The sequence below is a fragment of the Ostrinia furnacalis genome, unplaced genomic scaffold (assembly GCF_004193835.3).
Source record: "Ostrinia furnacalis isolate ACB-3 unplaced genomic scaffold, ASM419383v2 OfSCF2049, whole genome shotgun sequence".
In the NCBI taxonomy this organism is placed as follows: domain Eukaryota; kingdom Metazoa; phylum Arthropoda; class Insecta; order Lepidoptera; family Crambidae; genus Ostrinia; species Ostrinia furnacalis.
The window spans coordinates 494065-522022 of NW_021132288.1; the positions used below are offsets into that span (position 1 = coordinate 494065).

The following is a 27958-nucleotide window of genomic DNA, read 5'->3' on the forward strand; positions in this document are numbered from 1 at the left end:
ACCACTAAACTAATGGAGATCAAATAATTACAATCAGAGATTTATTATTACATACTAAAACACCTTATATTTAAATAATACTTGAGCAACATTGTTTGGGGATGTAGTAAGTAAATTTTATTTACTAAACTAAGGCACAAATGTTTCAATTCTTAAATACATAGATTACTTTTTGGTAGACATGTTTACATCAGTAAAATAAAATGTACTTAAATATCCAGTCTACTAAGAGACTTGTTCCACAGTTGCTTACAAAGATAACTTTATGGATATTGTCATATTGGGAACAAACATGATAATATTATTCATACTTAACATTATAGTAAGTTAATTAACATGATAATTTTAATATAGAGTACAGGCGCAATAAAAATAGATTGAAAATGTAGCAACACTTGACTTAGAGAGCTGTAATGCGGCTAGTGGCACTCGCCAGTGTGGTCAATGCCACGGCAGCCTCTACTTCGTCCCTGTCGTGTCTCGCGGTGTTCAGCGCGATCCGATGTGCCTTAATCTCCGTCTTCTCTGGCTTTCTACGTTTCCCATCCGCCCACCAGGAGTAGTTGGTCTCGCTGGGCTGGAAACGAGCTGCGCTCTCCAACCATTTACTTAGTAGTAGGGGACTCGTTATGTTTTTGTTTTCTTCGCGAGTTTCAGTTTGGTGGTCTACCGTGTACGTATTATTGTTCAAACCTTCGTATTTTTCCTTCGAGCCTGAGGAAGCGTCGGAATCTTCTCTCTGATACTCTGCTGGAGCTTCCGGGCTGTCGGTGTACCCTGGATCGATGTCCAGAGAGTCGTGCGGACTGGTGTGTTCGGATTCGCTCCATATGCTATCGTCGGAGCAAATACTGAATTGTTCGACGTTGCCTTGAGCTCGGTCATTGTACGTACGTATAAGATGACCCCATGTTTGTTGGTTGCGATCTTCGTTCACGTTTTTCAATTTACGTCGCCAATTTGCAAACCAGTTGCAGATCTGCAAAATAAAAACTAACTGTTTTAATAGGTACTGCCTCTCGCGTAGCGTTATTGGTCGGCATAATAAGTAATTATGTATTGATGTTTTTGAAGTCCATTTCTGATTATTTTCATTAAAATAGTCGTACCTAGCTACTATAAAATATCTACCAGCGAGAAAAACGAATTGTATTTTAGTGTTCCATTCGATACATTGTATAATGTTACAGTTACAGGTACATATTCATGATGATAGCACAAATTCAATTTGAATTAAAGGAAATTGCGAGTTCTAAAACTTATCCAATCTCATAATATCGCAACGAACGTGTCGCGTTAAACTTTGATATAAAATAATGTAACGTGGTTAACAAAGCAGTGACAAAAATAGTGCCTATTTATGTACAAAGCACAAGCAATACTTGGCACTATTCCAATTAGGTTGTTGATAGGTTCATAGGTACGTGAGTTCCCTCGAATTGAAAATCAAAATTCTAAAAACTAGAAATGAAAGTTAAACATAGATAGGTACGTATTCCTGAAATAGAATCATGTTTTGTGAAATCTTACTTGAATGTATGTAAGTCCGGTTTCATGGGCCAGATGTTTCTTTTCTTCTCTGTTGGGATAAGGATTGTCTCTTCGCCGGACAAGCCAATCTTTCAGGTATCGCTTGATTTCTGGCGTGAACAATCGCTTTTGTGGCCTCTGACCCGCGACCAAACTTCTCCTGCAAAGTGTTGTAAATGGTATGTAATCATTATAATATTCATACCTATGTAGAGAGTAGAGTTCGTAAAAGTTTATATTATAAAGCTAAAAAGCTAAAAGATGCAATTTACATCGATTATCTGCATAAAGACGCGGTGTTTATGAGTGACGCACAAAGAAAATAATAATGAAACTGAAAGTATGTGAGTCATATCTGTATACATACTAACCGTGTGTATCTCCTGTTTCTGACGGGTCTCAAGGATTTTCCGCTGTCGTCTTTAGTCTGTGGCTTTCCGAGGATGTCCATCGGGGTAATTTTCTCTTCAGCAGATGTTTGGATAAGTGTCATCGGAAAATAGTGTTTTGGGTTCAAGTTAACTGAATGTCGGGTTTCTTGTGTGTTGGTTACAGTCCACGGGGAGTGTCAGCACGTGCGAAGGGCACCGCTGCTCGCGACACGACTCGTGTCTCGCAACGCTGCCGCCGCGGGGGATGCTTGGTGATCTATTAAAAAAATAAGGACATGATGACACAAATAGATTGTCTTTCGAACACAACATAGCACACTGTCTAAGTAGTGCGACGAGTAGAATAGGCAGTGCACTGTTGTCCGCCTGTGCGTTGATGTAACCGAAACATGACGGTCACATTCCTTAGTTCACTTTTAGATGTTATTAGCTCTCGATACTGTACGAGTGCTCTAATATGTGTTTTTGTTTCTGTCAATTTTAACACGTGTTGTGAACTTCAGTTAAGTGGGGTATATTGTGATTTTGTATTCAGTAATCATCATAATGAACAAAAAACATGCTCCTGTTACGTGTGATTCGAGGGTCAATGTTCTTGTTTTTGCGAGCCGAATATGAATGTGGTGTTGAAAATTATTTTTTGACGGAAATCTAGACGATACAGGTATGTTAAATATCGTATTATGATAATTGGTTTATTAAATGATGAGTTAATTAGTCACAATGTGCAGTCGGTCACACGTACCTGGTTGTGGGAAAGCTCTGACTGTGAAAATGGCGTCGGATAAGCGCACGACGGTAGCGCCGCGGCGCGGGCGCATCTCACTGTCACTGCAAATTCATGTTATTTCAGGATGTCTCCCGCGATGTCTTCAAAACACGATTACAATAGGTAAGCATCACTTGCATTCTTTTATATGTAGGTAGATATTTTATTGCATGTAAGTGTTCTTTAGAGCTTATGTGAATGTTTTTTTAAAGTAGTTAGGTATTAATAGAGTTGTGTTCAGTTGAGCATAGTAATAGTCCACTAGACATTCATTTGACAGATAACTAAATTGCGTTGTATTTTGTCAGTAAAATTAGACTTTTCAACTGTTTTTCTTGATATGTGTAACCTAACTAAACTGTTATGCTGATAAAGCATTGAGAGATAAAAGCTTTCAAGTTTTCAGGAAAAGTAGTCATAAAATAGTTCGTCTTCTATTGACTCCATGAATCGAACGTTAAAATGGATTGTTAAGTTTTGTTTAATAAAATCCTGCATATTTATAATAAGCTTTGGAAAAATGAGCCGTAGTCGTAGCTGCTACGAGCACGTAATCAATGAGTAGATGCCTACGTATGTTTTAATCTTATTGTAATGTAGAGTTCCTATTAGATTTCAATTGAGCTTTCAATAAAGTTTAATAATTTGTCTTACGTTATAAGTTTGCAGTCGGTTTTATAAACTATCTATAAAATAAATATGATTGTCTGCCTCAAATCATATTCAAAAACAAAACTTAAATTCCAACAACTTACATTAAAACCGTAATTTATTAGGTAAAGTTTGGAGTTAGGTAATACAAGTAATGAATAATTAATTGTTTTTAACCGGCTTCAAAAAAGGAGGAGGTTATATGTTCGACTGTATGTATACTGTATGTTTTTTTTCTATGTATGTTCACCGATTAATCCGTCAATTGTGGACCGATTTTCAAAAATCTTTTTTTGTTCGATAGGGTACACTTCTGAGGTTGTCGATTGTCACCAAGTCAGGATCTGATGATGGGATTCTAGGGAAATTGAGGGCAACCCTCAAATTTTATAGGCACGTATATCGTTTTTCAAACTTTTACTTAAGTTATTCAAGTATTTGCTCCTGGAAATCATCATCTCATATAGATGAGCTGATGATAGAAGGTAAAACTCCTTAATGCTTAGGAGTTGGAGGATAATTCTTTTATAGAACTTTGCATTTTAATTTACAATATAACATTGCTGAACGTGTAGGCTAGATGCTAGTATTCTCAAGAGATGATGCAATTGAATGATTTTTGTCGTAATTGCTTGCATCATTCACCCAACGACCCATTTCCTATAAAAATCACGAAAAAAAAAAACATCAATAAAGGTAGCTGTTAAGCGACCCCCCTGAAGCTTGAGTGACTCAAACAAAGTAGAGTCGTATCCCCTTACATTTTTTCCTGCACTAACTTCAGTGTCAATAAGACCGCGGTCTCTCGCTTGCTATCGGATTTTGTCGGGTGTATAGACAGCAACAATGCGTTGTTGTGATTTATAACAAGTCTGATCTCTATCACCAAACGATAAGGTTCAACAAACGATCATACACTTCGCCCTACTAACGTTGTGTTTTGCGAGTTCTCACATGCGCTGTAGCGATCGTGTCGCTGAGACGCGTGTTTCGTTCACGCTGACGTCAGAAACCTAACCTATTCCAGTCTCGTAGATCGTAAAAATGGTAACAGAAAGTGATTCAGTCGTGTAAGAGAGTCTGTGGCGGGTTGTCTTGTCGTCTTATTTTCGTAGTAGTTCCGCTTAAGTCGTTTGTGCTCGCAGCCCACGTGCGTCGATTTACCGGTGCGCGATTGATTTTTGCGTAATGGGCGAAGAATCACAAGCCAGTGACGGGAAAGTTGTTCTAAAGCGTAAAATAACACTGTTCAATGGAGTGGGAATTATAATTGGGACTATAATCGGCTCTGGAATTTTTATTTCGCCAACTGGAGTTTTTTTAAACACTGGGTAAGTGAGAGCTAAGTTTCCCGCCCTTTTAATTTAAGTGAAGTTAACTTCATAACAACAACTCTATATTGTTTTCGTAGTTTATGAAATGACTTCACTATCATTATTTAAATTAGAATTAATTTGAATAATCAAAATAATTAAAATGAAGGCGCATTTTAAGTCTTCATTGGGAATAAATAAACTACATGGGGTATTAAAAACCATAATGAAAAATCCTTTCTATGGTAAGAAAAGTTCTGATCTGTATTTTATTTATGCTGTATAAAATAAATAATTCTTACAAATATTTAGACGGATTCGGTTCTTTACAAAATAAATACCGTAGTTATTTAGTTTCCTTTAATTAATAAAATTATTTTTTCTTATGTAGGATTGTAGGGTTACTACTTATTGGGAATTTTGGACTTTAACTATTTATGGACTTATTTACGTATAAAATTGTGAGTTTTTTTTACTGGAAATAAATCGTCAAAAACAGCTTGTCCTAAGTGTTGTCCGATTCCGTTACAAAAATATGAACATCTTTTTACCAGTATCAATTTTCCATTTTTTTATTTAAGTATCCTATAGCCTAATTTTGTCTCAACTTACCCACAAACTTTAATAAAGTTCAAATTTGTGGTTCCCTAAAAAATCGCAAAAATGAAAATGAATTTTCCCAAATTTCCATACAAAATGGCAATTTCATACTTTAACACTAATATTATGAGGTCTTCTTTACTAAGGAATTTACAAGCGGTTTTATTACTCGTTTAAGAAGGTTTAAGAAGAAAAGGAGAGATTACGTTCGAAAGCATTACTAATAAGTGGTGGAAAAATACCAAATCTCTAATCTAATTGATCATTCTCATGCTAATGGGCCTTGGTATGTAAGTTATTTCTGGGGTCAATTACTGCCGGTCATCGTCTCTGAATGTGCAAAATAAAATTGGCACTTATGGTTGCCGCAATAAGCAATAAGTAATTGTGACAATGTAATACAGTTTATTTTGGTCGCCTAATGATATTAGAACGTAATTGTTGTGAAAATCTAGTGATACCTACGTAATTTCAAACGTTACGATAAGGTTACTTTATGAAACGAATTACCTTTTATTGAAATCTTGTGCGGATCTCAAATTGTGACTATGAAAATTAATTGGGATATTCAATGCATTTAAGGCCCGGTTTCCACTAAAGCGGTGATATTGTGTATTACAATCATATCTTAACCAAAGCTGTCCGGAAAGAAAATGTGGAAAACACATCTGCTCTCGTCTCTTCTCCGCTTTGGTGGAAACCGGACCTTACATTGTTTATGTATAGGCTTTACTAATTTTATTCAATTCTTATACTTAGATAGGAATGTAGGGTTTTAGTGCCTACTTGTTTCTTGACTTATTTTTGAAACACGTATTTATTTAGTCCTTCGTCATATGTTTTATGGTACATTAAGTGAAGAATGTGGTTTATTGGGTGTAATTAAAGCGACATGAAGATAGAGCGACTTGATTAATATGTAGAGTTATTTTTTGTTCCTATATCAGGTATGCGAAAACATGTCTGCAAAAAAATACGACGTGTAGTAGGTACTTAGGACACTCGGCTTGTAGGTTTTGCCGTAGGCTATTTAATTTTATTTACCTTAAGCCGATACCTAGGTAAAATTGAAATTGAGCACTAGATAATATTATGTCAAACCACTATAATTGGAATTAGATGCATACCTAATCAAGCAGCTATTTTTTTATCGCATTCGTTCATTTGTTTACCGTATGTTAAAATGAAGTTGTTAAACATTTGCTGCATATAATGCATATTACAAATCAAATAATTTGTTTGACTCATCTCTTTCGTAGTTAATAGACGAAAACTGTACCTATTTGAAGTTATAAAATTAACGACTTTACCTATTTTACGAGTATATTCTATAGTTTATTTTGAATTAAACCGATTTGTAAATTGCATTTTAGGTGGTCATAAATTAATTACATTTCACTAGGAACTTTGGCTCTATATTTGATTATTAATTATAATGATAACGAATTTGATATTATTATATCGATACTGGAACATTCGATTAGAAGTTAAAACAATTTGAAGTTCTCGGTCATCAGTCGTAAATGGCACTTGATAAACGTAATAGACTTGCCCCTGTTCAGTGTTCATGATCATCAACATTAAATACTGTAGCTTTTTTGTGTAAAATAGGTACGTTGAATAAATGTTTAAGTTAGAATAAAACCCAATACTCAGCCTTGGCCCTGTTGCTAACTGGAATGAGCGTTCACTGACCGGCTTTAGACTCGGCTGTAACTTCCAAATCTGGGCGAACTTAACTGCCCAACGGAAGCAGACGAGTTTGAGGATTTTAATGATAAAGGGGCCTCAAGGTGAACTTGTCTAAAGTACGTGGGGTCCTGAGACTAGCTCCAGAACTTTTCTCATCAACTGACAACTTGTTGGATAGATGTAATTTGCTAAATATGATTTTGACGTTTAGCTCTAGTCTAGGCTACAAAATGGGACAATCGTACTAGCTCTAGCTAAGTAGAGTATGGACAATGGAACAAACCATTGCTATAGGACAATGTTGGACTTAGTAACTTCTCTAATGACTCTATAAAGCTTGTATCGATGTTTGGTTTAGGTTATCTCTGCAGTCTAAGTTACACAGGTTATTGAAACAAAATAATTGACTTATATATCAAACTTTACATTTTTACATTGATGTTTCGTGCAATATTTCTTCAACCAAAATGAATATTTACCAGTATGTAATAGAGTCCGTTGATTAATAAATGGTGTTATCGTGTGAAGGATAGTAAATGGTCTTAGTTATTAGTTGATAACTTGTTAGAGCTGCAATGCCACACCGTTACATAAATTTCAATGATCGCAGGTAAGCGAGCGCCATGTAAGAGTGTAAGACTAGTAGGCCGTGGCCCTGAAACCTGTGCAGTGTGACTGTGGCGGGGATCGGTTTCATAATATTCCATATCATTCATTGCACCTATTAGTTTGTACGTTACGGTAGTTAAAATAGCATTCGATTGTAAGATTTTTTGGTTCTTTCTCTGGACTTGTACCTATGATATTTAACTCATTTGGGGTCTGTTCTACAGACATTACGGTTTCGGGTCGCCGTAGTATCTACTTGGTGTTTATTAACAAGACTGTCATGGCATACTTAGTTAATTTATCTTCAGGTACGGAATCAGCTCTACTTAATATTTATTTTTAAATTCTACTAAACTGGGTGTTTAACTGGAAATATTCAATTATTACGTAAGTTTCACTCACCCAATAATTACTACAGTTACGTTGCGGAATTACAAATAAAAACGTTACGTGAAAGTACTTAGTTAAAAATTATAAAATAGTTAACGTACCTACCTAATCATAAAACGATAATAAATTTTCCGTTTAAAAAAAATAGATTATTCTTACCTCATTAATAAATGAAATTGGCTATTGTAATATTTTCCTGTTTTTTCATTTAAAAAGATTTAATACATGTGACACAATTTGAGGAAAATACTTACAAGTCGCAGTTGTTGTTGGGTTGAATCGGTTTCTTGATAATGTTTTAGTTCATCTGCCAGCAAAACATATTTTTCTGCACCATTTACCTACTGTGCATTTATTTATGGCCCGTGCATATTTTGTCATTCTCGTTTATTGTAGGATCATTGATTTGTTATCCCCAATTTAATTTAGTTCGTTGTAAGTAACTAATGGTTCTCAATAGCACATGACGTAATGGTTCGCAGATGTTTCGGCAATAGTCAATGGTACTTTTTTGTTACAGATCGGTAGCTGCTTCCTTGATAATATGGCTCGTCTGTGGACTTCTTTCGACTCTAGGAGCTCTCTGCTACGCCGAGCTCGGGACTTCCATCACCAGATCGGGTGGCGATTACGCGTACATCTACACAGCCTTCGGGCCGCTCCCGGCGTTTCTTAGGATGTGGATAGCGCTGCTCATCATCAGGCCGACGACCCAGGCCATCGTGGCGCTGACTTTCGGACATTACGTCGTGAAGCCGTTCTTCCCTGAATGCAGCCCGCCTCAGGACGCTGTCAAGTTACTGGCTGCGGTGTGTCTATGTAAGTAAATGCAAAATATTTTGATGATGTCAAAGATAGTGATGCGCTTGTAGGATTGCCTTTACGTAGCTGAAGGTCATTCTTTCATGAGATTTAATGACCATGTCAAATGACACCATTGTCTGGCATTTAAATTAAAGTAACAAAATTGTTTAACAGTTGGATTGTCAGACTCGTCTTGAAAAAGTTATTACCTCCTGATTAAACTGAGACCGTTAAAATAGGTATTTATTTGAGCAGATTGTATCACATTCTTAAATCATATTAATTTATTCTTTTCGGTTCTTGACATCTGACTCGAAGGCGACACAAGTGGCGCTCAATTTATGCTCGATATTTAATCAGACGGTCTACAATTGGCGATCTATTGAGCAAACTAAGTCCTGGGAGAGTTGAGATTGTGTACGGCTCTGGTGACAATGTTGTTTTGCGGACAATCACCCACTTCCCATGTTGTGAAAGGCTTGGAACGATGTTGTGGAGACGCTACCTACATCCGAGGACCGGACGTAACTAATTTTACTGCTTATTATATTATTTTTCGGCTTTGAAATTTGTTATTTTGTAAAGATATCAGGTTTTATCCAGCTACAAGTAGTGTCACTGTATTCAACTTGTGATAATAAATCTGTACTACATAGATATTATTCTAAGTATAATGTAGTCTGAAGTGCACTGATAAAGTTGCTTAAAATTCCTTTTATTTAGGAAATGTCTACATCGAAATTAGATAATATACGACTTGATACGAATACTGATATATTCGTTATCAGTGTAAGTCATAATTTACTACAAATCCTTATCTAATATCGCTTCGATGTAGTATGATTATGCCGTGACAAGTGTAAGTACACCCAATTTTAAATCGGTTTCATTCATCTCTACTAGAGATGAAACGGATAGTTGTTTGGCCGGATACCGGATACCGGATATCCGGCCAACTGTTAGGCCGGATAGCCGGATATCCGGAGGCCGGATAGTTGGCCCATTGTCTCGTTGCATGTCGTGACGAGTTTAGCGCCACACAGGTGCTTCGAACGCGATCATTGGGTCTATTAGTAGACTAGATTAGTCACACTTTTAGAAAATCGAATCCGTCCGAAAAGAATGTCAGATTTTGCCACTTGTCTAGGGGGCAGATCAATCGGGCGATTTCGGTTGCTATCGTGAGTGTGTGATTTAGTGACCGACCGAATATTCGTTTTCGTTTTCGTTTTCGGCCATTTTCGGCCAAAAAATGGACATTCGGCCATATTTTCGTTTTCGGCCAAAAACCAGCCGAATCTTCGGCCAAACCGAATATCAGAAATATGTGAATAAGATGGTGACGTTTATCGTTCCGATATCTTCGGAAGTGAATCTGGTGCACATATTATGGTTCCAATCAGACTTGAACGGACGCGGTATTGTCACACTCTTTTGAAGTTTTGAAGTGAGGTTACGTTGTTCCAAAGAGCCAAAGAACCAAAGAGTTTTCATTAAGTTTAATTGTTTCAAAATAGAGTAATGCGGATTTGAAACACGCCATGAGTCACTGGTCGGGGAGACTACAGAGCNATAACTTATTAAATAATAACTTTATCAAGAAACGTTACATAACATAAAATATTCCTTTTTGGTAAAGGAACACATTGGCATATTTATTTTTTCAAAATTCGGCGCTTGATTTTTGAGCGACGCTAAGTCTATGAAGCTCTAATATCAGCCCACCGTGCGCCGCGCCCGCGACTTCGTACGCCTGGATCCCGTTTTACCCCCTTCATCTATCTTACGCGGTTTAGATTTTTCATACAAAAGGATTTTCCCGCTAGTTCCCATTCCCGTGGGAATTTCGGGAATTCCTTGTTGTAACTAAGCTTTAAGTTTATTAAGGTACCTACATGCCAAATTTCAAGTGTCTAACTTAAGCGATTTAGATTTTTCATACAAAAGGATTTTCCCGCTAATTCCTGTTCCCGTGGGAATTCCTAAAGTATACTATAACTTGCCCAGGAGTATGAAGAATAATTGTACCAAGTTTCGTTAAAATCCGTCGAGTAGTTTTTGTTTCTATAAGGAACATACAGACGGACAGACTGATTGATTGCACTGATACTACTGATAGTTATTTTGAAAATATATTTCATGTACAGAATTGACCTCTCTACAGATTTATTATACCTAAGTATAGATTTAGCAATCGTCATGAGAGTGAATAGCCCAGAAAAAGAAATTAGTTTTTTGAAATGGTTTTCTTGTAACTTTTTGGACTTTAAATAAAAGCCGTCATTATTATAAGCCATTTTATTGATATTTACCTCAAAGATTAATGTATTTCATTTTATTAATAGAAAATTGTCGTAGTTTTTTAATATCCGGTATCCGGCCGGATAGTGAGTTACTATCCGGTATCCGGCCGGATAGTAAATTTAGGCCGGATATCCGGCCTACCGGATAGTTACCGGATATCCGTTTCATCTCTAATCTCTACTACTTACATTGTAAAGAAAGAATTCGATAAGTTAAATTCGATGAAACTATTCATTCGAAGTCACAATGTGCTTGAGAAAACTTTCTACAGAATGAAACCGGTAAACTTTGTTGATATTAGAATTTTAAACGATTGTGATATTATGTAAATAAGGTAGGTAGGTCCCATTTGGAACCAGATACCTAAAATTACATACAGTTAAATGTGTTGGTAAACTGTAAACCGCAGATATATGTACATATTTATAAGTATCCTGACCTTAAAGGAATAAATGGATCTAGGCATAATAAAATATTTATTAACGCCATATTACTTTGATTGAATAAAATTTATCCTTAACTGCTTCACGCGGTGAATCCCAATTCAACATTAAAATAACTACTTGTATTAATGTCAAGCAGGCACTTGTAAAGGTTTATAAATGTTCTGAAACCGGTTAATAAACGATGGCATGTGAAACACTTTGTTTGCTTGCGCATTTTGCAGTATAAAAAAAACATAACTTGAATTTGTTGCCAGTGACCTTCTGTGGTGAAGTTCCACTGAATTATGTTCAACAGGTAGTCAATTAATAACATAAAGAAGTAGTAGGAAGTAAATAGCCGATGTATCGCTTTTTTAAAGTGACTGCAGAGTTTTCGAGACTCTACTAAGCCATAGAGCATAGAGGTGCTTTCGCGTTAATAATATTATTATTAACGAATAACGGACCCAGTGAGAATCCAGTGATACTTAGTACTAGTTTGAACTAATAGACAATCAAGGAACAGATAATAGTTTACAAACAGAAAATGTAATTTAGCTAGAAGAAACATATTAACTTCAATGTAATTTAACTTTTATCCCCTGTGTTTGCTCTGAAGATTACGGATCATTTCATGTATAATGATAGGCGCTTACTAAACACTTTCTACACTATTAACAGATAAGTTTCTAACGATGGAGATAATGAATGGTGTTCTAATGGCTTAACCCATTATCCAGCTTTCATAATAATTATGTAGGGCTCCTTTCATGTACTTAAGGTAAGTATACAACTTACCTAGTGTTTAATTATCCATAACTTTTCGGCTCTTTGCTGAATACTAGTATTTTCAAATATGTAGTTATATAATCTGGTGTCTTAAAGTTGAACGAGGTCATCTAGTACAGTTTACAGCACATCAGCTATACATACATTTTGATGCAAAATAGCTCTTATAATATATTATCTACATAGAAGCCACAGTGTGTAGTTTATTGTGCCGTTGTGTATACGTACTACTGATTTTTAACAATAGGTAGAGAGTAGTCATGTTATTGACATTGCGTTGAATATATTGTTGCCTTCTTATGCAAAATGTAACCTACCTCACCATCACTTACTCATCTCTCTCACAGTTTGAGTGGGCGGAATGTACACAATAATAATTAGAGTTGCCGCGAATAGTGGTTATAGCGAATAGTCGAATACCGATTAATCGCCATTCACTTTGGCGAATAGTCGAATAACTCGACATTACTATTCGACATAAAAACATTAAAATTATTTCTTATTTCTTCTAAGGTTGTGAGAAAAGAAAACAATAAAGTTAAAGAAATCTGTTTCATGTTATACATACCTACATAGTATGTAGTAAATTATGGCATGTTTTGAAGAATTATCTACAGGGTGGAAACAATAAGTGATCTCACTTGATTATTTCTAAACTACACAAGATATCGAAAAACTGGTTACTGATTCTAAATTTGCTTCACGAGCTCTTTCGAACAGTACCAATAATAGGTTACAAAATAAACTGGAACTATCCGAAAATTCAATGTTTCCAGCTCCCATAATAAATGTATGCCAACCACACAATATTAGAAATGGTTTGTCTTTTAATTAAATAATAAACTTAAAATAAACTCATAATTATGCATTTTTATCTAGAATTAGTTATGGCAAACATTAGTTTTAATCCTTACTTGCTATAATATTATCAAGAGATGAGTGCCTTGATTGTGGTAGTACTAAATTTATGGAAGATGGAAACATAGATTTTTTGGATAGATCCAGTTTATTCTGTAACCTATTGTTAGTACCGTTGGATAGAGCTCGTGAAGCACTTTTAGGATCTGTAACCAGGTTTACGATATCTTGTGTAGTTTTTAATATTACGTGGCTTTACCAAATGTACGGAACCTAACAATATACAATGTATCCATTATGTGCAATAAATAAATAAACATTGAATTTTCAGATAGATCCAGTTTATTCTGTAACCTACAATTGCAATCGATACCGTTTGATAGATCTCATGAAGCACTTTCAGGATCAATAACTAGTTTTTTTATATCTGGTATAATTTAGAAATAATCGAATGAGATCACTTATCGTTTCCACCCTGTATAGAGCAACCTACTAAAGAGCACCCCAAGAGTGCCACTGCTGAAGAAATCGCCCACTACATCGCATTAGCAAAGGCTGACAGAAAAATAAACCCATATGAATGGTGGACTTTGAGTACCAATAAGAATAGATTTCCTATATTAAGTAAGCTTGCTAAACGATACTTAATCACACCAGCAAGTTCTGTTTATTCAGAAAGACTATTTTCCGAGGCAGGTTTATTTACGAGGAAAATCGAAACCGACTTGCTCCCGGACGTGCAGAAAAAAATGTTTTTTTGCACCACAATCTGCCTCTGTTGGATTTAAAATATTAATTAAAAAGCCTGACTAATTTAATTTCATGAATATGATAGGCACAGGTACATTGTTTTATTAGGGGAGTAATAAAAATATGATTGCTTTAACTCATTAGTTTTTTTGTTCACTAAAAGTTTATTTTAACGACTATTCGCCGAATGCCGAATAATACTAGCTATTATTCGGTATTCGACGAATATCAAAAAAATGTCGAGTAATGCCGAATACCGAATAATAGCGAGTATTCGCGGCAACTGTAATAATAATGTCCAACAGGTTGCTTCGACCAACAAGTAGGAAAAGCCTTCTCAGATACGAGTACAGTCTACTTAGTTGCGTATAATTTTGGATAAATCTATCTTGTTTGTTTTTATGTTATTGACTAACTAATATTTTAAACAGGCCCTAGTTATTATAACACAAATTCTTCAGCTATACTGCGGCTATCATCTCGGTTTCTAAGACATAAGACATGATACGTAAGCGACTTGTTGATCTACCAACTAGGGTTTCTGATTTCTCGACCTATTTTTTTTCTCGAGTTTCGGGAATTCTCGAGGCCAAAGTCTCGAGTTTTCTCGGGTCTCGAGTCTTTTAATTAAAACTGTTGGAATCGGTTAAAATTTAATAAAAACAGGTTTTTTAATCTAATATTACCTGCTTTTATTGCACAACAATGAATAATAGAATTTAGTACCACTTATTTTGGTAAGGAAAGAAACAAAACATAAAATCTTCTTTCATAATTAATATTAACTAATAATCAGAACAAAAGTCATAAAGTCGCGTGTACTTTAAGGATAAATAACAATAATAGCAATAAAAATCTGGAGCTACAATTGAATCACTTGTTTTCTAAAAAACACAAGTCCAAATAGCAAAATTACGATAAATAGTTTTTTTATAAACAAAATTTTTTTTTTTAATAAATTTCTTTTTTTTATGCATAATAAGGCAGTTATTTGACCACAATCGCCCTGATGTTAAGTGGAAAAGATAACGACTTGAATAAACTTTACGAGGAGGCACGAGTATCTAACCTAACAGACAGTTAACCAATTTTTCAGTCTTTAAATCAGTCAAAGTTACGTACTTAATAAATAGGTATAGCATCTCGTTGGTGAACATTATTACCACGTTATTACTTAGTTTCGATTGAAAATGAAATATTTTATTCAGCGACACAAAACAACATCAAAAATATGAAACAAAAGTAAAACTAAATAGAGTAGGTAATGTTGATAAAATCAGATCATTACGTGCATTGCAAATCAAATCAGTTAAAAAAAAAGAGAGATTAGGCCAGTCTAAAAGCAACGTTAACCTATGAAATAATTAAAAACTTACTTTTGTCTTAGAAAATAGGCTTTCAAGAATATTAAAGCTTCAAATTGGAAACTCGAGAATTCTCGAGCTCCGGTAATTTTTTTCTCGTCTCGAATGAAGCCAAATTTCTCGAGTTTTCTCGAGTTCGAGAAAGCTCGAGCAGAAACCCTACTACCAACTGACGTTTCTGCGAAATGAATGAATATCCTTCATTCATTTCGCAGAAACCAACCGCATGTTATGAGCAGTGAGCTTTTTGCTTTCCGTGCAAAGTTTACCGAGCCATTCGCAGCAAACCTCGAAAAATGTCTCCATGTCTCGGGTTATGAAGAGCCTAGATTAAATGTTTTCAGCAATTTTCTCTGTTTTCCGAGCCATTCGTTGCAAAGCCCGGAAAATGTCTCCAATGTTTCGGGTTAAGAAGAGATTATTTTATATTATTTTTAAAAAATGTGCTATAAATGTATAACCCTTTTGAAAAAGCTCTCAGTTTCTCAGTTTTCTTCAGAAAAGTCTAGTCTCGGGTCAAGGAGAGATTAGTAATATAGTAGGCGGCACAGTCATGAATAAATCGAATTGAGTGGGTGTTTGTTTAGCAGGTTGGTTTTGAGACGAAGCGAGATCCTCGTCGGGTAATTAGGTTAAGTGGAGGCGTCCGCCGCTGCCGGGGAGACGCAAGGCAATCAAGCAGCTATTTGATACCGCTCTTCCCTCTCAATGGAGAAGTCTTGTTTGATTTTCTTCCAATTCCCAGAAGCAAAGCCGGAAATTACACGTTAAAAGAACTGTAAATTACTCGGGAATAGTAAATCTCTTTAATGTATAAACGTTGGAAAATATAAATTAGAATTGCTTGATTTTTTGTGCAGGATAATTTGTTACTGACACATTATTTGGAGGAAAGTGGTAGAGAACACGAATTGTAAGAAGTTTCCAATATTCAATGAAATCTCAAGGTTATCTTATCCTTAGATTAGTTTGTGTTAATTATTTAAAAAAGTAGAAACATAAATGTGATTGATTTGTAGATAGGGGTAGAAAATCAGTCTCAATTAAAATAATTACGACAATATCTACGACTAATGTAAAGATATCTAGTTTTGTTTCCTATTTCACTAAACGTAGTATACTCGTACTATACCTTCTTAGCACATCAAACAACATTGGCACAGTAATTGGCTAATGAGAAAACAGTCGTAATTGCTTGTCGTTTGACATCGTCCACTGTTCTCTTAAATGTCTTGTTTATTCAATACCGATTGATCTAGCTAGTAGAATGTGCGCAAAAACTCGACCTGATTAATTGTTTCAATTAAAACACCAATTAGGTACATAGCCATATGAATTTGTGCCATACTACGAGAGTATTAAAAGCGATATGAAAATAATATGATAAAAGTAAATGTTTCATTTTGTCTATGCAATATCCTCGTGATTATACCTTACCTTAATAACATTTTGTTCTCATCGGAGATTCGAAATAGCAATTTGAGTGTTGTAGCCATCAAGACCTAATTAGATCAAGCCATAAAATAATTACTTTTATATTACAAAAATAAAAAACCGTATTGTAGAGTCATTGCAACTTGCAGGTTTCACTATTATTGCTATTATTTCCAATGTTTACTATACCTACTACATACCAACATAATACTTGTCTATTACTTATACCACTTACAAAAATAACTTTCCCTTTCGTACGAGTATTGATAACGACTGTCCCAAGTTCCGCTCGCGTGCGTTCTGTCTGTCATTGAGAGACATAATTTATCGTTGTCAGCATCTATAAAATTGTTCAGGGCAATAGTTTTTAGGTTTCAATATTTGACATATTTGATCATAAATCTTATAAATATAAATTGAGCTATAACAGAAAATTGAAATAAGTTAAAACTCGAGCAGATATAAGTACCTAACATGAAATGTTAAACCTATGCCTTGACCTGGGTTGAGCTATAAGTAAGAAAGAAAAGCGGTGGTATATCTAGTATATAAATATTTTGGAGAATAGAACTCATAAAGTTGAGAAATCTCGGGGTACATTTTACGTGTAAACTGTGGCGTGTATTGTTTGCTTGTTATTGATGAATTTATCATAATCAATCATGCGATATTGTACCTAAAACGCGAGCCTACAATGTAACCCGAGCCTGGCATGTCACGGTCGTCTGATCACCTGATAATTCTCGGTAGATGCATGAGATGGCATCCCCGTTGCGGTTTTTGTTGTTTTACAAACCGATTACAGTAGATAATTCCGAATTCTTAAGAACCTTGTCTTGTAATTTGTGATTTAAATAGCTTTACCTGCCTTTTCGTTGATATGGGCTTTGTACTACATCACACTTAGCGCCAAGCAGTTTATAGGTAGGTATAGAATCAGATCAGGCTCTATGATTCCCGTTATGAATATATTCGTGCTTTTCACATTTTAACGTCCTGCCCTCAGCGGGTTTTAAATCAGTAACTGCAAAGCTGTCGTGGAACTTACTCCGTTACGCGAACCCTCAGGCCATAATCCATCCTAGATTTATACGACTTGCCTGTTTTAATACGACTCAGACTCTCAGGACTTAGTTTTTGCTCGCGGCTTCATAGGCTCTACATAATTTTTGTTTACAATCATAACACAAAATAAATCGGTTGGAAATCGACCCGTTCTCTTATTCTTGCGTCCTTACGCCCGTATTCACAAACATTACTATGAGGTCTCACAGTGCGCGTGGACGCACAGGGTATATAGGGTGACACACGAACCAATCACAGAGCTCTATTCAACGCTGTTCGTTCGATTTGCTGCTTCACTTAAGCAAGCATCGTTTGTGAATACGGGCGTCGGTGCATTCATAGTTTCATTTTATCATCAGGTATCCTGACCGCTATCAACTGCATCAGCGTACGATGGACGATGCGCATCCAAGATGTGTTCACCACTTCGAAACTCCTGGCGCTGGTGGTCATCATCATCTCTGGAATCTACTATTTGTGTGCAGGTAAGATATTATTCTTTGTTTTTCAGTGTAGAGTATCATTTCATGTCATTCTTCGGCTGTAGACTCTACCATTTTATGCAAAGGGCAATAATAGCCAAAGGCACGAATCAACTTTTTATTGCAATGATATGTTTTGTTTTGCTTGTTTTGCGGCTGTTCCAGTTTAGGGTCCTACTATGAATGCAACGTCAGTTTCGATATAGGTTTTACCATTTTAATACAAAGATGAGTAGGTACCTACTAGATAGACATAGATTGCTCAGTACATATTTTGAATGTTGATAGCCTTAACTTTGAGTACCTGGATATGGATTAACGATAGAGATGGATTAACGAGACCTAACTACATTTTAACGAGAAAGCTTCTTAAAATAAATAGTCACCCCTGCCGATAGATGAGTTTCCGTTAGTTATTCTTAAAGGCTTATCTTTTCTACATGTTATTGAGTTTTGTTTTTCTGAATTCGATATCCCAACTAANAAGATATAAATATGCATTAAGAAACTGGTGGTCGTTGATAAATTTTCTATTTATTAATTAACCTTAACAATGAGCCACTTTTATGCATGCACGTCGCAAAATCGTCTCGTTTGATTGATTGATATCAATAATAACTGATAAACCTTGCTCTCCTCGCTATCAGTGGGCCCACTGTGTGACTGACTGACTCTTTGATTTATCATTAATGTTTGCTGGAAGTACTCGTATATTGACCATAATTAATGAAGTTACTGTGTCCAGAGAAAGCCACGCAGTTTTCACGGCCAACTATGTTTAACGCACGTCGTAAATTGAAGTAATAACTAACTGCTCCAAGTGCGAAACAAGTTTCTGTTACATTCTTGATTAATTATGTGTAGGTATTCTGGTTTGTGGAACGTGTGAATAAAATATTCAATCTGTTATCGAAGATAGATAACTCAGACGTGTTTTGTTTACCTTTTCAACCGACTTCAAAAAAAGGAGGAGGTTCTCAATTCGACCCGTATGTTTTTTTTAAGTAAAGATGATTACTATTTGCCTTATCTAGGAATAGAAATGTAGATGCATAATCAATTGTTCCAGTATGATCATGATCCGCTCGCTCTATCAAATTTATTTTAAAGAATAGGTACTAGGAGTTTTTTCATCTCACAATAAACGTCTATGTATTACGATAATTTGGTTGCCTGATTTAGAATGTGTTGGTTTCACTAGGTCACACAGAGAACTTCGAAAAACCTTTCGAGGGCGACTACACCGCGGGAAAGGTGGCACTGGCTTTCTACTCTGGCCTCTTTGCTTTCGGAGGTTGGAACTACCTCAATTTCGTCACGGAAGAACTGCAGGATCCTTACAAGTAAGTTTATTTTGCTTTTGGGGAAACTGTTTGTCATATCGTCCCTATATCGTTTTTATATCGTTGTTGTAAATAGGAAGCGATATTGTAATAATTTTGCAAATGTAAATAATCTGATTTACATATAATGTAGGTAATAGTGGATGTGGTCTAATAGACGATATTTATTAATCGCTGACGCTATCTATCTTGGTCATCACATTTACGAAGATTCTTAGGCAAGTGTTTAGATTACATAGAGTTAGTTTAAATGTATTTTATTTTTATTTTCAAGTATTTTATTATAGTAAATAGGCCGAGTTTGTAATTTAATTGGCAAATTCCCTAAACCTATTGTTTTCATAATACGTATATGTTACTGAGATAATTATAATCAATCACAGAAGACTATAGTTTGCTAGGTCATGTTGTCATTATTGCCAGGTCATCGTACCATGTGCAGGGGGTATAGCAGTACATAATAGGTCATACGGTTATCGTAGTGGAAATAGTAGAATGATTACAGCTATTATAATAGCCATGCGTAATATTCCTCCATTCATCTGCATCATTGTTTACCTCGTTAGAGCCAATCGAGTGTTATGTTATTCGAAACTAAAGATGTTTTTGCCTTTTTGCATTTAATAACGGCGTTCTCTCTTCTATCTCTCTTAGATAATGGCGTTAATATAGCTGTTTATTTCAAAACATAGTTGTATTGTACTGTATTATTTACCCCTTTACTTTTTTTTCTTTAGTAAGAAATGCAATAGCAATTTTATTTTTTCCTACAGTTAAATATTTTGAGATTGAAAACTGAAAATGCAAAATATCTAACGCGTTGTCTTATGGTCATACTCATTACGATAAATATACCTACTTATACCTATCTATTGAATTTAAAAGTATTTAATTTGCAAGACCTTGAAATAGCACCTAACAAAGATAAACTAAGATGTTAATTATGAATGAATTAAATTAATTACAATTTAGCAAGATAAGTAGGTAAGTACTTACATGAATCTTAATTCGTTATGCTGATATGCTGATATAGTAGATAGAATTCGGTATTTTGTTTAATAGAGCCACCTGTTTTAGTGTGTAAAATATGTCGTATTAAGATACCCTTTGACCGGAGCCATATCACATGACAATGTGCGTATAACATAATATCTCATGTGGCGATATCGTGTAAGAAACGTAGTTTAACGTAAACTCCTATTTTAAGACTCTTCTTATCATTAATTTATTAATAACAATAGCATATCCTATCTAAATGTAAAATAATAAAAAATCCATTCCTCTAAAATTCTTAAATCAAATTACATAATGATAAACCTTTAACAAACATATTATTTTCATTAATGCCTTGGTAAATACCAGCCCACTTAATATACATAAGAAACAATGTGAATCTATCAAAGATATAGCCCATAAAACAGACGATCCCATATCTGTAGCATCAGAAGAAATGTATATTGCACCTTCTGTAATAGGCTTCGTTTTGTGTCAGCACGTCTCAGTATCGAGACCATTTTATTTATTGCTGACATTATCTTGGTCATCAGTCTTTGTGCAGAAGCTTTTTCGCTTTTTAATCAGGTTCAGCAACAGTTTGAGTTAGTGCAATTACAAAAGTGCTTATGATTGCAATTAAGGTATCTTTGTAACTAGTCAATCTATTCAGTTTATTTGTAATTTTTAAACTACATAATGTACGACAATAATGTTATTTGCTGACAATACATGTACATATTTGTGAGATATTATTATTATGAACTAATGCGCACAATATCGAATCAAAAAGGGCGAACTTATTGCCATAAAGCTTTCTTTTCCAGCCAACCTTTGGAATTTAATCAAAATTTTATAGTCTCATTCTGAAAAAACATGTGACCCTGAAATGGTAGGTACCTACTACTACTTGCACATAGTAGTAACGTCAACGTACGTAATGTAGAGCCAATCTCTACTTCGAATTCAATAGATTCTAAAATCTTTTAAAGTGGTTCTCACGAGTGCCCTGCAAATATACGAGTAAGAAAGGTACTTTTCTTTTTCTCGGGGACAGTAAATAGCGCGGGGCCAAACCTTGAACAAGGTTGTGGTTGTGAACTGATAGATACCGTTTTCCTAGCTTAATATATTTTTTTTGGTTTAATAATTAATTACAACAAAATTCCGTTCTTTCTTTTCTTTGACCTTTTTTTCTTTTCGAAAACGGATAAAAAGGTTCAAAATAGTGCTTAATGAATTAAAGGAAAATACCAGTCATTTAGCAATCATATAAAGATAATCGCTTCTTATCGCACACCATGCGTTTAATGGAAGTATTGAGAAGAGAAGCCACAGGCAGTCAATCTAAATATTATGCTCGTTGCTACGAGCGTTATCTTCTAGACGACCTTGGAGCTATGTGTCGAAATTATGTAGGTGCTGGTTATATGGTAGGTCTTACTTCTAAGAATTTCATAAAGGATGTCTCAATCTATCTAAAGTTGTATAGTATAATCTAGACAGGGTGTCCTACGCATTCTGACACAAATCTCCATTTTGTTTTTTAATCATGCAACCATTTCTTCGAGTTCTCTGGCCAGTATGGGGAGTGTAGCCCAAATCCCCCATTCGCCTCTGGGTGGTGCTCAAGAAGTGTTGACAATTTTTTTTCTTACTAGCTCATAGCCTTTGATCTGGGCTTAAGTTTGAAGTAGTCTTTATGGGGCCACCTGTATGATGATGTTATGTAAAAAATATGTATAATGTTAATCTCCAGAATAACTCTCCATTTTCCACACTACTATCAGGCCTATCTTTTATTTTATTAGAAGTAGTTGTACATCTTGGTGAAGGCTATATACCACTCACCCTATTGCATGTATTATTCATGGAATGCTCCTACATAAAGATGACCGGGAATGTAGAGGGAAAGCAATTCCCATACCGCTCTGAGATAAATTAAGGATGAAATTAACAACGTATTAATAGGTTTTATCACACTTGGACTGGAGCCAGCATCATAGATATCCTTCGCCGCAATAAATCTATGTTTCTTATCGTAGTTTCAATTTGACCGTGACTCTGTTTATTCATATGAGCACAAAACAGAACTTTATTGCTTAGAAATATAGTGATTTTTTGCGGTTTGATTCGGTTTGACTCTTTGGTCTGGTTATGAAGGTCTGTCTGTCATTCCTTTCCCTTCTAGTTAGATTCAATTGGTAGATAGATAGTTAATACCTAGCCAATCCAAGTGGGTTCATGGCTACAAACAAATTAACTTGCACTTACTACATAACTTATATTTAAGTCATTACGGTATTAGTAGTAATGGCTTTATCAATTAATTAACGATACGTTGTTTTTAATGTTGTATACTATTTTCGGGTCCTATAATTAAAGCTAGTGCCATAATTGCAAACACGAAAGTGCTTAAATTGATACTGAAACATCCCTAGTTATTCAGAAATCAAATTAGATCTATCGTGGTCATTACCAAATGCTAACTTGTTTAGTTAATTGAAGACTCTTAATCAAAATACCATTAAGATACGTAATAATAACGTTACCGCAATTTAGGCGTTATTTATAGCCCATATTTATAATATTTCCGTGAATTTCAGGAACTTGCCGCGTGCGATATGGATCGCAATGCCGATGGTGACCATTATCTACGTTATGGCCAACATGGCCTACTTCGCCGTAGTCTCGAAGGGGGAGATGATGACTAACGCTGCTGTCGCTGTGGTGAGTTTTCATACTTTTAACTAGCTTCAGTCGGGTCGTCGGGTTTTCCTGGGTTTTCCTGTGTTTATTTTGTGTCTCGCAAAAAGTGTTTCTCACATGCTGTGAATCTTACAAGTTTTTTCTTACCAAAAGCATAAATATCTAATTTCATATCAGTACATAAAAGAAATGATTTCATAACTTTCTCTTACAAACTTTACTTAATTAACTGTTGTAACTACACTAAAAAATGTTTCGTTACTGCTTACACAAATGCGAACTTGCGAACTGAGTGTTAACCTATAACCAAACCTGGTTTAGCTCACTATAAAATAGTTCGTTTAATTTACACAAAATTTTGTTCCTTATAACCAAAGTACCTACCTGTTAGTAGTAACCACTAGTTCGCTAGTCACTCATTTGTGTAAGCAGTAACTATACTTTTTTTTTTCAGTGTATGTGTTACATGCATCAACCAATCTAAATCGAGCTACATACTAGAATATGCATATGAAATTTATATTAATGAGATTATTATTGTGAGTTTTGACCTCAATTCTCATTATCACTATGAGATTATAATCTGGTTATGAATGATAGTGCTTATCGCACTATAATTTTCGCTTAGCGTGACTCGAATCAGTAGCCGCACCAGCCGTCTGAAACACAAATTCAAAGTCAAAATTTCTTTATTTGTATAGACTAATAAAATTATTACTTACAAATCGACAAATATCTTGTGTCTCATATCATTAGGCAGCAGTTAGGTACTTACATATATGCCTATAACATTTTTACTAACAACAGGATGCCCAAACGACTATGTTTGTAGAGCCAAATCAGCAGTGAAATATAATAAGTCCACTTATAATTAGTTTAATAGTTAACCGGAAGAAAATAATCGTAGCGTAAACTATATTCAGCGAATAATTAAGTCCTACGTACTAGAATTTTGATTAGAGCTCATACAGTCAAAACAGGAAGGGCGATTGTTCAGAGGCGTAAAAAAGATTCACTTTAATAAAATATCTAAATATCTACTAATCATCATGCATATTAAAATTATAATTAGATGGGTAATTAGCGAAACATTCTCGAGTATGTACATCCTATCTGCATATTCATACGGTTATAAATAAATACACGAGTAGGTAAAATATTTTAGTGACTACGTAAGTACTGGGTAAATGGCAGTTGCGTTTATTCACATCAGCGAGTGAGACACACGTCGTTTAATATGAGTATTAAACTAAAGGTGCATCCACACACAGGCATTCGCATGAGATGAAAATGCAAGCTTTGAGCTTTTTTCCGACATAAGAGTAGGTAGGTACTAAGTAAAGTAAGTAAAAAAAACGTACTGCGGTTGCAGATAAAATCGAAAACAACTTTTTAAATTATTTATTTATTTTTAATAATTTTTTTCTATAAATTCGTTTATCATTCGATATTGCTGTTAAGAAAAATATTTTGGAGATTATTTGACTGTGACTTTTTTATTCATTTTCATTTCCGGGTAGAGTGGCTTGAAACAACTTTGCACAGAAACCTTAACTTTGAATTCCTACTATGATCTTCTGATTTATTTCGTTGCGGGTCCAATGACAGATTAACTTTTCCCCGGGACAAACTTGACCTTCATTGGTTGGGTTTGTGGTGGTCAAGCTGTAGATTTTGGCTACACAGGACTTGCAGCGGTGGAAACGAGAGGTGGGAATAGTCCTCTGGTTTGTAATAACGGATATCACGGTGTCAAACTTTAGGAGTCTGGTCATTTCAAAAACATTTTGTTTAAGAAGGTCTATTATCATTACGCTTACAATCAGTTAGTAGTATACTTACGTTCTAAAAACACAATTTCTTTACACTGGCAGAAAGTGGAACAAAGCAAAAAGTTATCAACTTAGTAGGCTCAAATTAATTAGCCTAACAACAGTGTTTATAATTAGATTTGTTATCCAACTTGCACGAACTGTGATCTTTCAACTCTGGTAATTAATACGTATTAAGTAGTTTAATTTGCTTATCTATGAGCACGCTACAATTAACTGTTAACATCATTACTATAATATATGTTTATTTAACCCTGAGCTTTCATTAAATAAGACAAAACGGTTGTTAAACATGTAGATAATAGCTATGTTATGTCGATACAGAGATAATAACTTTGATTTTTATTATCATTCTTATCGTGCAATTGTCAAAAACGCGTGTTTTTTGCCTGCCTATTTCTACATAATCGTTCTATTGAACATCTATAAATATATGTATATGTAGGTCACGTACCTACTCGTATTAGAGATTTTTTTGAGCAACTACCAACCTGCTCTACCCTTTTAAAATAAATAATCTGCGAACTCTACCCAAGATTTATTTCACATGAAAACTGTTAATGAATTTTTAATCACAAACCATAAGTTATTTAAGTAGGTATACCTAAGTACTCCTATTTTCTTATCAATGACATAATCACGTGAAATCATACGAAATCCTTTAAACATTGTAAGGCTTAATGTAATTTGTTAATCCAATAAAAAATCCCTTATCAAAATCATCAAAGATATAAATAATTGCAAGGTAATAAAAACATAGTTGTGTGAGGTGAAATCTTCCAGGACTCAAATGAGGTCAAATTTCGTAAAAGTACTGTGTTTTTCAAAGTTTTAGGTTTAACCATATTTACAGGTCGTGTATAAAACTCCTCAGTTTAAAATGAGATATTGATTTCATTAGAGTGATTTTTCGCGTAGCAACCTAATATTTGCTTTGCTCTACTTTAAACACTCTTAATTCTCAATCTCCAGGTCTTCGGCGACCGTCTATTCGGTGGCTGGCGCTGGGTGATCCCCGTTTTCGTAGCCCTGTCGACCTTCGGAGGGGTCAACGGGGTTTTGTTCACGTCAGCTCGGCTGTTCGCGACGGGAGCGCAGGAGGGACACATGCCGGCCTTCTTCACGCTGTTCCACGTGAACAGACAGACGCCTATACCGTCGCTTATTTTTACTGTAAGTGTAATATTTATGAATGTACCTAGTATAATATGTATGTAGTGCTTTGGGTGGTGGTATTTCATGAGATTATAGTATCTCTATTAAATTGACATTATCGCTGAAAATATTCTACAGCTGGACACCAAAATATCGTTTTGCTACTAATTTGCTGCATGGTGGCTCATTTTCAATTACCTAATACAAAAGACACAAAGTTCAAGATTTGTTACTTTATCGTAGATCGGTGGAATTGCTGGTGACGATACCTGAAAAGTCATCATTTGCGTTTGCTTTTGTGGTTTTCGTGCTAAGGTTGATTGTAAAAATTGTAGATCTAAAGATTAAAAGTTTCAGGCGTGTAACTTTGAAAATTACTGAAATTAGGAACTTATTATTCTCGAATGTTGTAGCACTATATTTTTTATTTTCCAGTGTCTCTTCTCCTTACTCATGTTGACGACAAGCAACGTGTTCGATCTGATCAACTACTTCTCGCAAACGCTGTGGCTGTCCGTCGGCGCTTCCGTGGTGGGTATGCTCTGGCTGCGGCGGACCAAGCCCGACATCCCGCGCCCCATCAAAGTTAACATCATCATCCCTTACGTGTTCCTCATCGCCATCGCCTGCCTAGTAATTATCCCAGCCATCACCCAGCCAAAGGACACCGCCATCGGCCTCGCCATTCTCCTCTCAGGAATACCCGTATACTACCTCTGCGTTCGGTGGAAGGACAAACCTAACTCCTACCACTCCTTCTCCGGCTGCATACTCAGGTTCCTACAGAAACTCTGCTCATGCATCTACGTCGACTCCTCCGAAAAACTCGCCGATAGTTAAATTATATTTAAGCATATAAAGGACCAATATTTACGCTTATAGTAAGTGTTAAAAGGCATTTATTGGACGAGCTTATTTACACGGAATACGTTCAACTTTTACAGACAACAAAAGTTATATTTTTGAGATGTGATATTGTGATTTCATACATTTTTTGCACGTTTGTAAATTATGCACAAAACATTAATATCATTGTTCATATAAAATACGTAATAGTTGACAATACTGCTAGAAATAGTTTTGCACAAAATGGCACTTGATTTTACATTTGCAAAGAGTGTTGAGAAACGGTTTTAATTATATAAAGATCTAATTTACACAGATAGCTTATTATACACTAAATTGTCGACGTTATTGCTATAGCCATTGTAGGCAAAATGTAATCGTAATCTCTCTTACTAGGTAATGATTAAAGTATAGAAGTGAATGGATGAAGGACAAAGTAGGACGCTTTCGCGCTCGTTTATAAGTTTACTTCATGATTGTTATCAATATTTGTTACGAAAATAACGTAACGTGCACCGTGTGACTGCAAAATGGTTGTTTTATACATACGAGTAGGCGCCAACCTTATTTATGGAGATGTAGAGAAACTGCGTACTTATCTACAAGGACTGTCTCGTAGTAACTTTCATTCCAATAATGATTCATTCCATGGAAAATGATTACTTAAAACCAGAAATAAATAGAAAGTAAGTAAATACATAGCTTTTCTCTATACCTTCTCCATTTCAGCGTTGGTTAAATCAATAGTTACCTACTTGTTGCGCTCTTCTGCAGCTATTTACCTACCCCCAACTGTTAATTTATTACACTTTTTAACAAAAGTTTTCTCAAATAAAATGTCAACATACTTGTGTATAAA

General features: G+C 35.2%; 2 protein-coding genes across 4 annotated transcripts; one reads left to right on the forward strand and one right to left on the reverse strand.

Moving 5' to 3' along the window:
* Positions 1-5: 5 nt before the first annotated feature.
* Positions 6-7919, reverse strand: LOC114354419 (homeobox protein Mohawk). Of its 3 annotated transcripts, XM_028306795.1 has the most exons (5): positions 7427-7919; positions 2668-2753; positions 1902-2178; positions 1531-1690; positions 6-979 (listed from the first exon to the last, which is right to left on the reverse strand). In XM_028306795.1, the coding sequence occupies exons 3-5, from the start codon at positions 2021-2023 to the stop codon at positions 401-403; spliced, it is 861 nt and encodes a 286-aa protein (XP_028162596.1). In that variant the 5' UTR covers positions 2024-2178; positions 2668-2753; positions 7427-7919; the 3' UTR covers positions 6-400. The 3 variants fall into 3 exon arrangements, with proteins under 3 accessions (XP_028162596.1, XP_028162595.1, XP_028162597.1); XM_028306794.1 differs by lacking the exon at positions 7427-7919 and having other exon boundaries at positions 2668-2801; XM_028306796.1 differs by lacking the exons at positions 1902-2178; positions 2668-2753; positions 7427-7919 and adding an exon at positions 1803-1874.
* On the forward strand, positions 4267-27796 carry JhI-21 (Juvenile hormone Inducible-21). The gene is made up of 7 exons (XM_028306790.1): positions 4267-4673; positions 8467-8765; positions 18099-18224; positions 19423-19564; positions 23164-23287; positions 26071-26271; positions 26689-27796. Exons 1-7 carry the CDS (start codon positions 4531-4533, stop codon positions 27091-27093), a joined length of 1440 nt encoding a protein of 479 aa, XP_028162591.1. The 5' UTR covers positions 4267-4530; the 3' UTR covers positions 27094-27796.
* The last annotated feature ends 162 nt before the right edge of the window (positions 27797-27958 follow it).

Bases quoted from the DNA above. Each gene is read 5' to 3' on its own strand.
- LOC114354419 (XM_028306795.1), bottom strand. From the start codon at position 2,023: ATGACACTTATCCAAACATCTGCTGAAGAGAAAATTACCCCGATGGAC. The intron at 1,691-1,901 runs GTTAGTATGTAT...AACACTTTGCAG, and splicing joins AGAAACAGGAGATACACACG to GAGAAGTTTGGTCGCGGGTC. The intron at 980-1,530 runs GTAAGATTTCAC...TTTATTTTGCAG, and splicing joins CCGGACTTACATACATTCAA to ATCTGCAACTGGTTTGCAAA.
- JhI-21 (XM_028306790.1), top strand. From the start codon at position 4,531: ATGGGCGAAGAATCACAAGCCAGTGACGGGAAAGTTGTTCTAAAGCGT. The intron at 23,288-26,070 runs GTGAGTTTTCAT...CTCAATCTCCAG, and splicing joins CTAACGCTGCTGTCGCTGTG to GTCTTCGGCGACCGTCTATT. The intron at 26,272-26,688 runs GTAAGTGTAATA...TTTATTTTCCAG, and splicing joins TACCGTCGCTTATTTTTACT to TGTCTCTTCTCCTTACTCAT.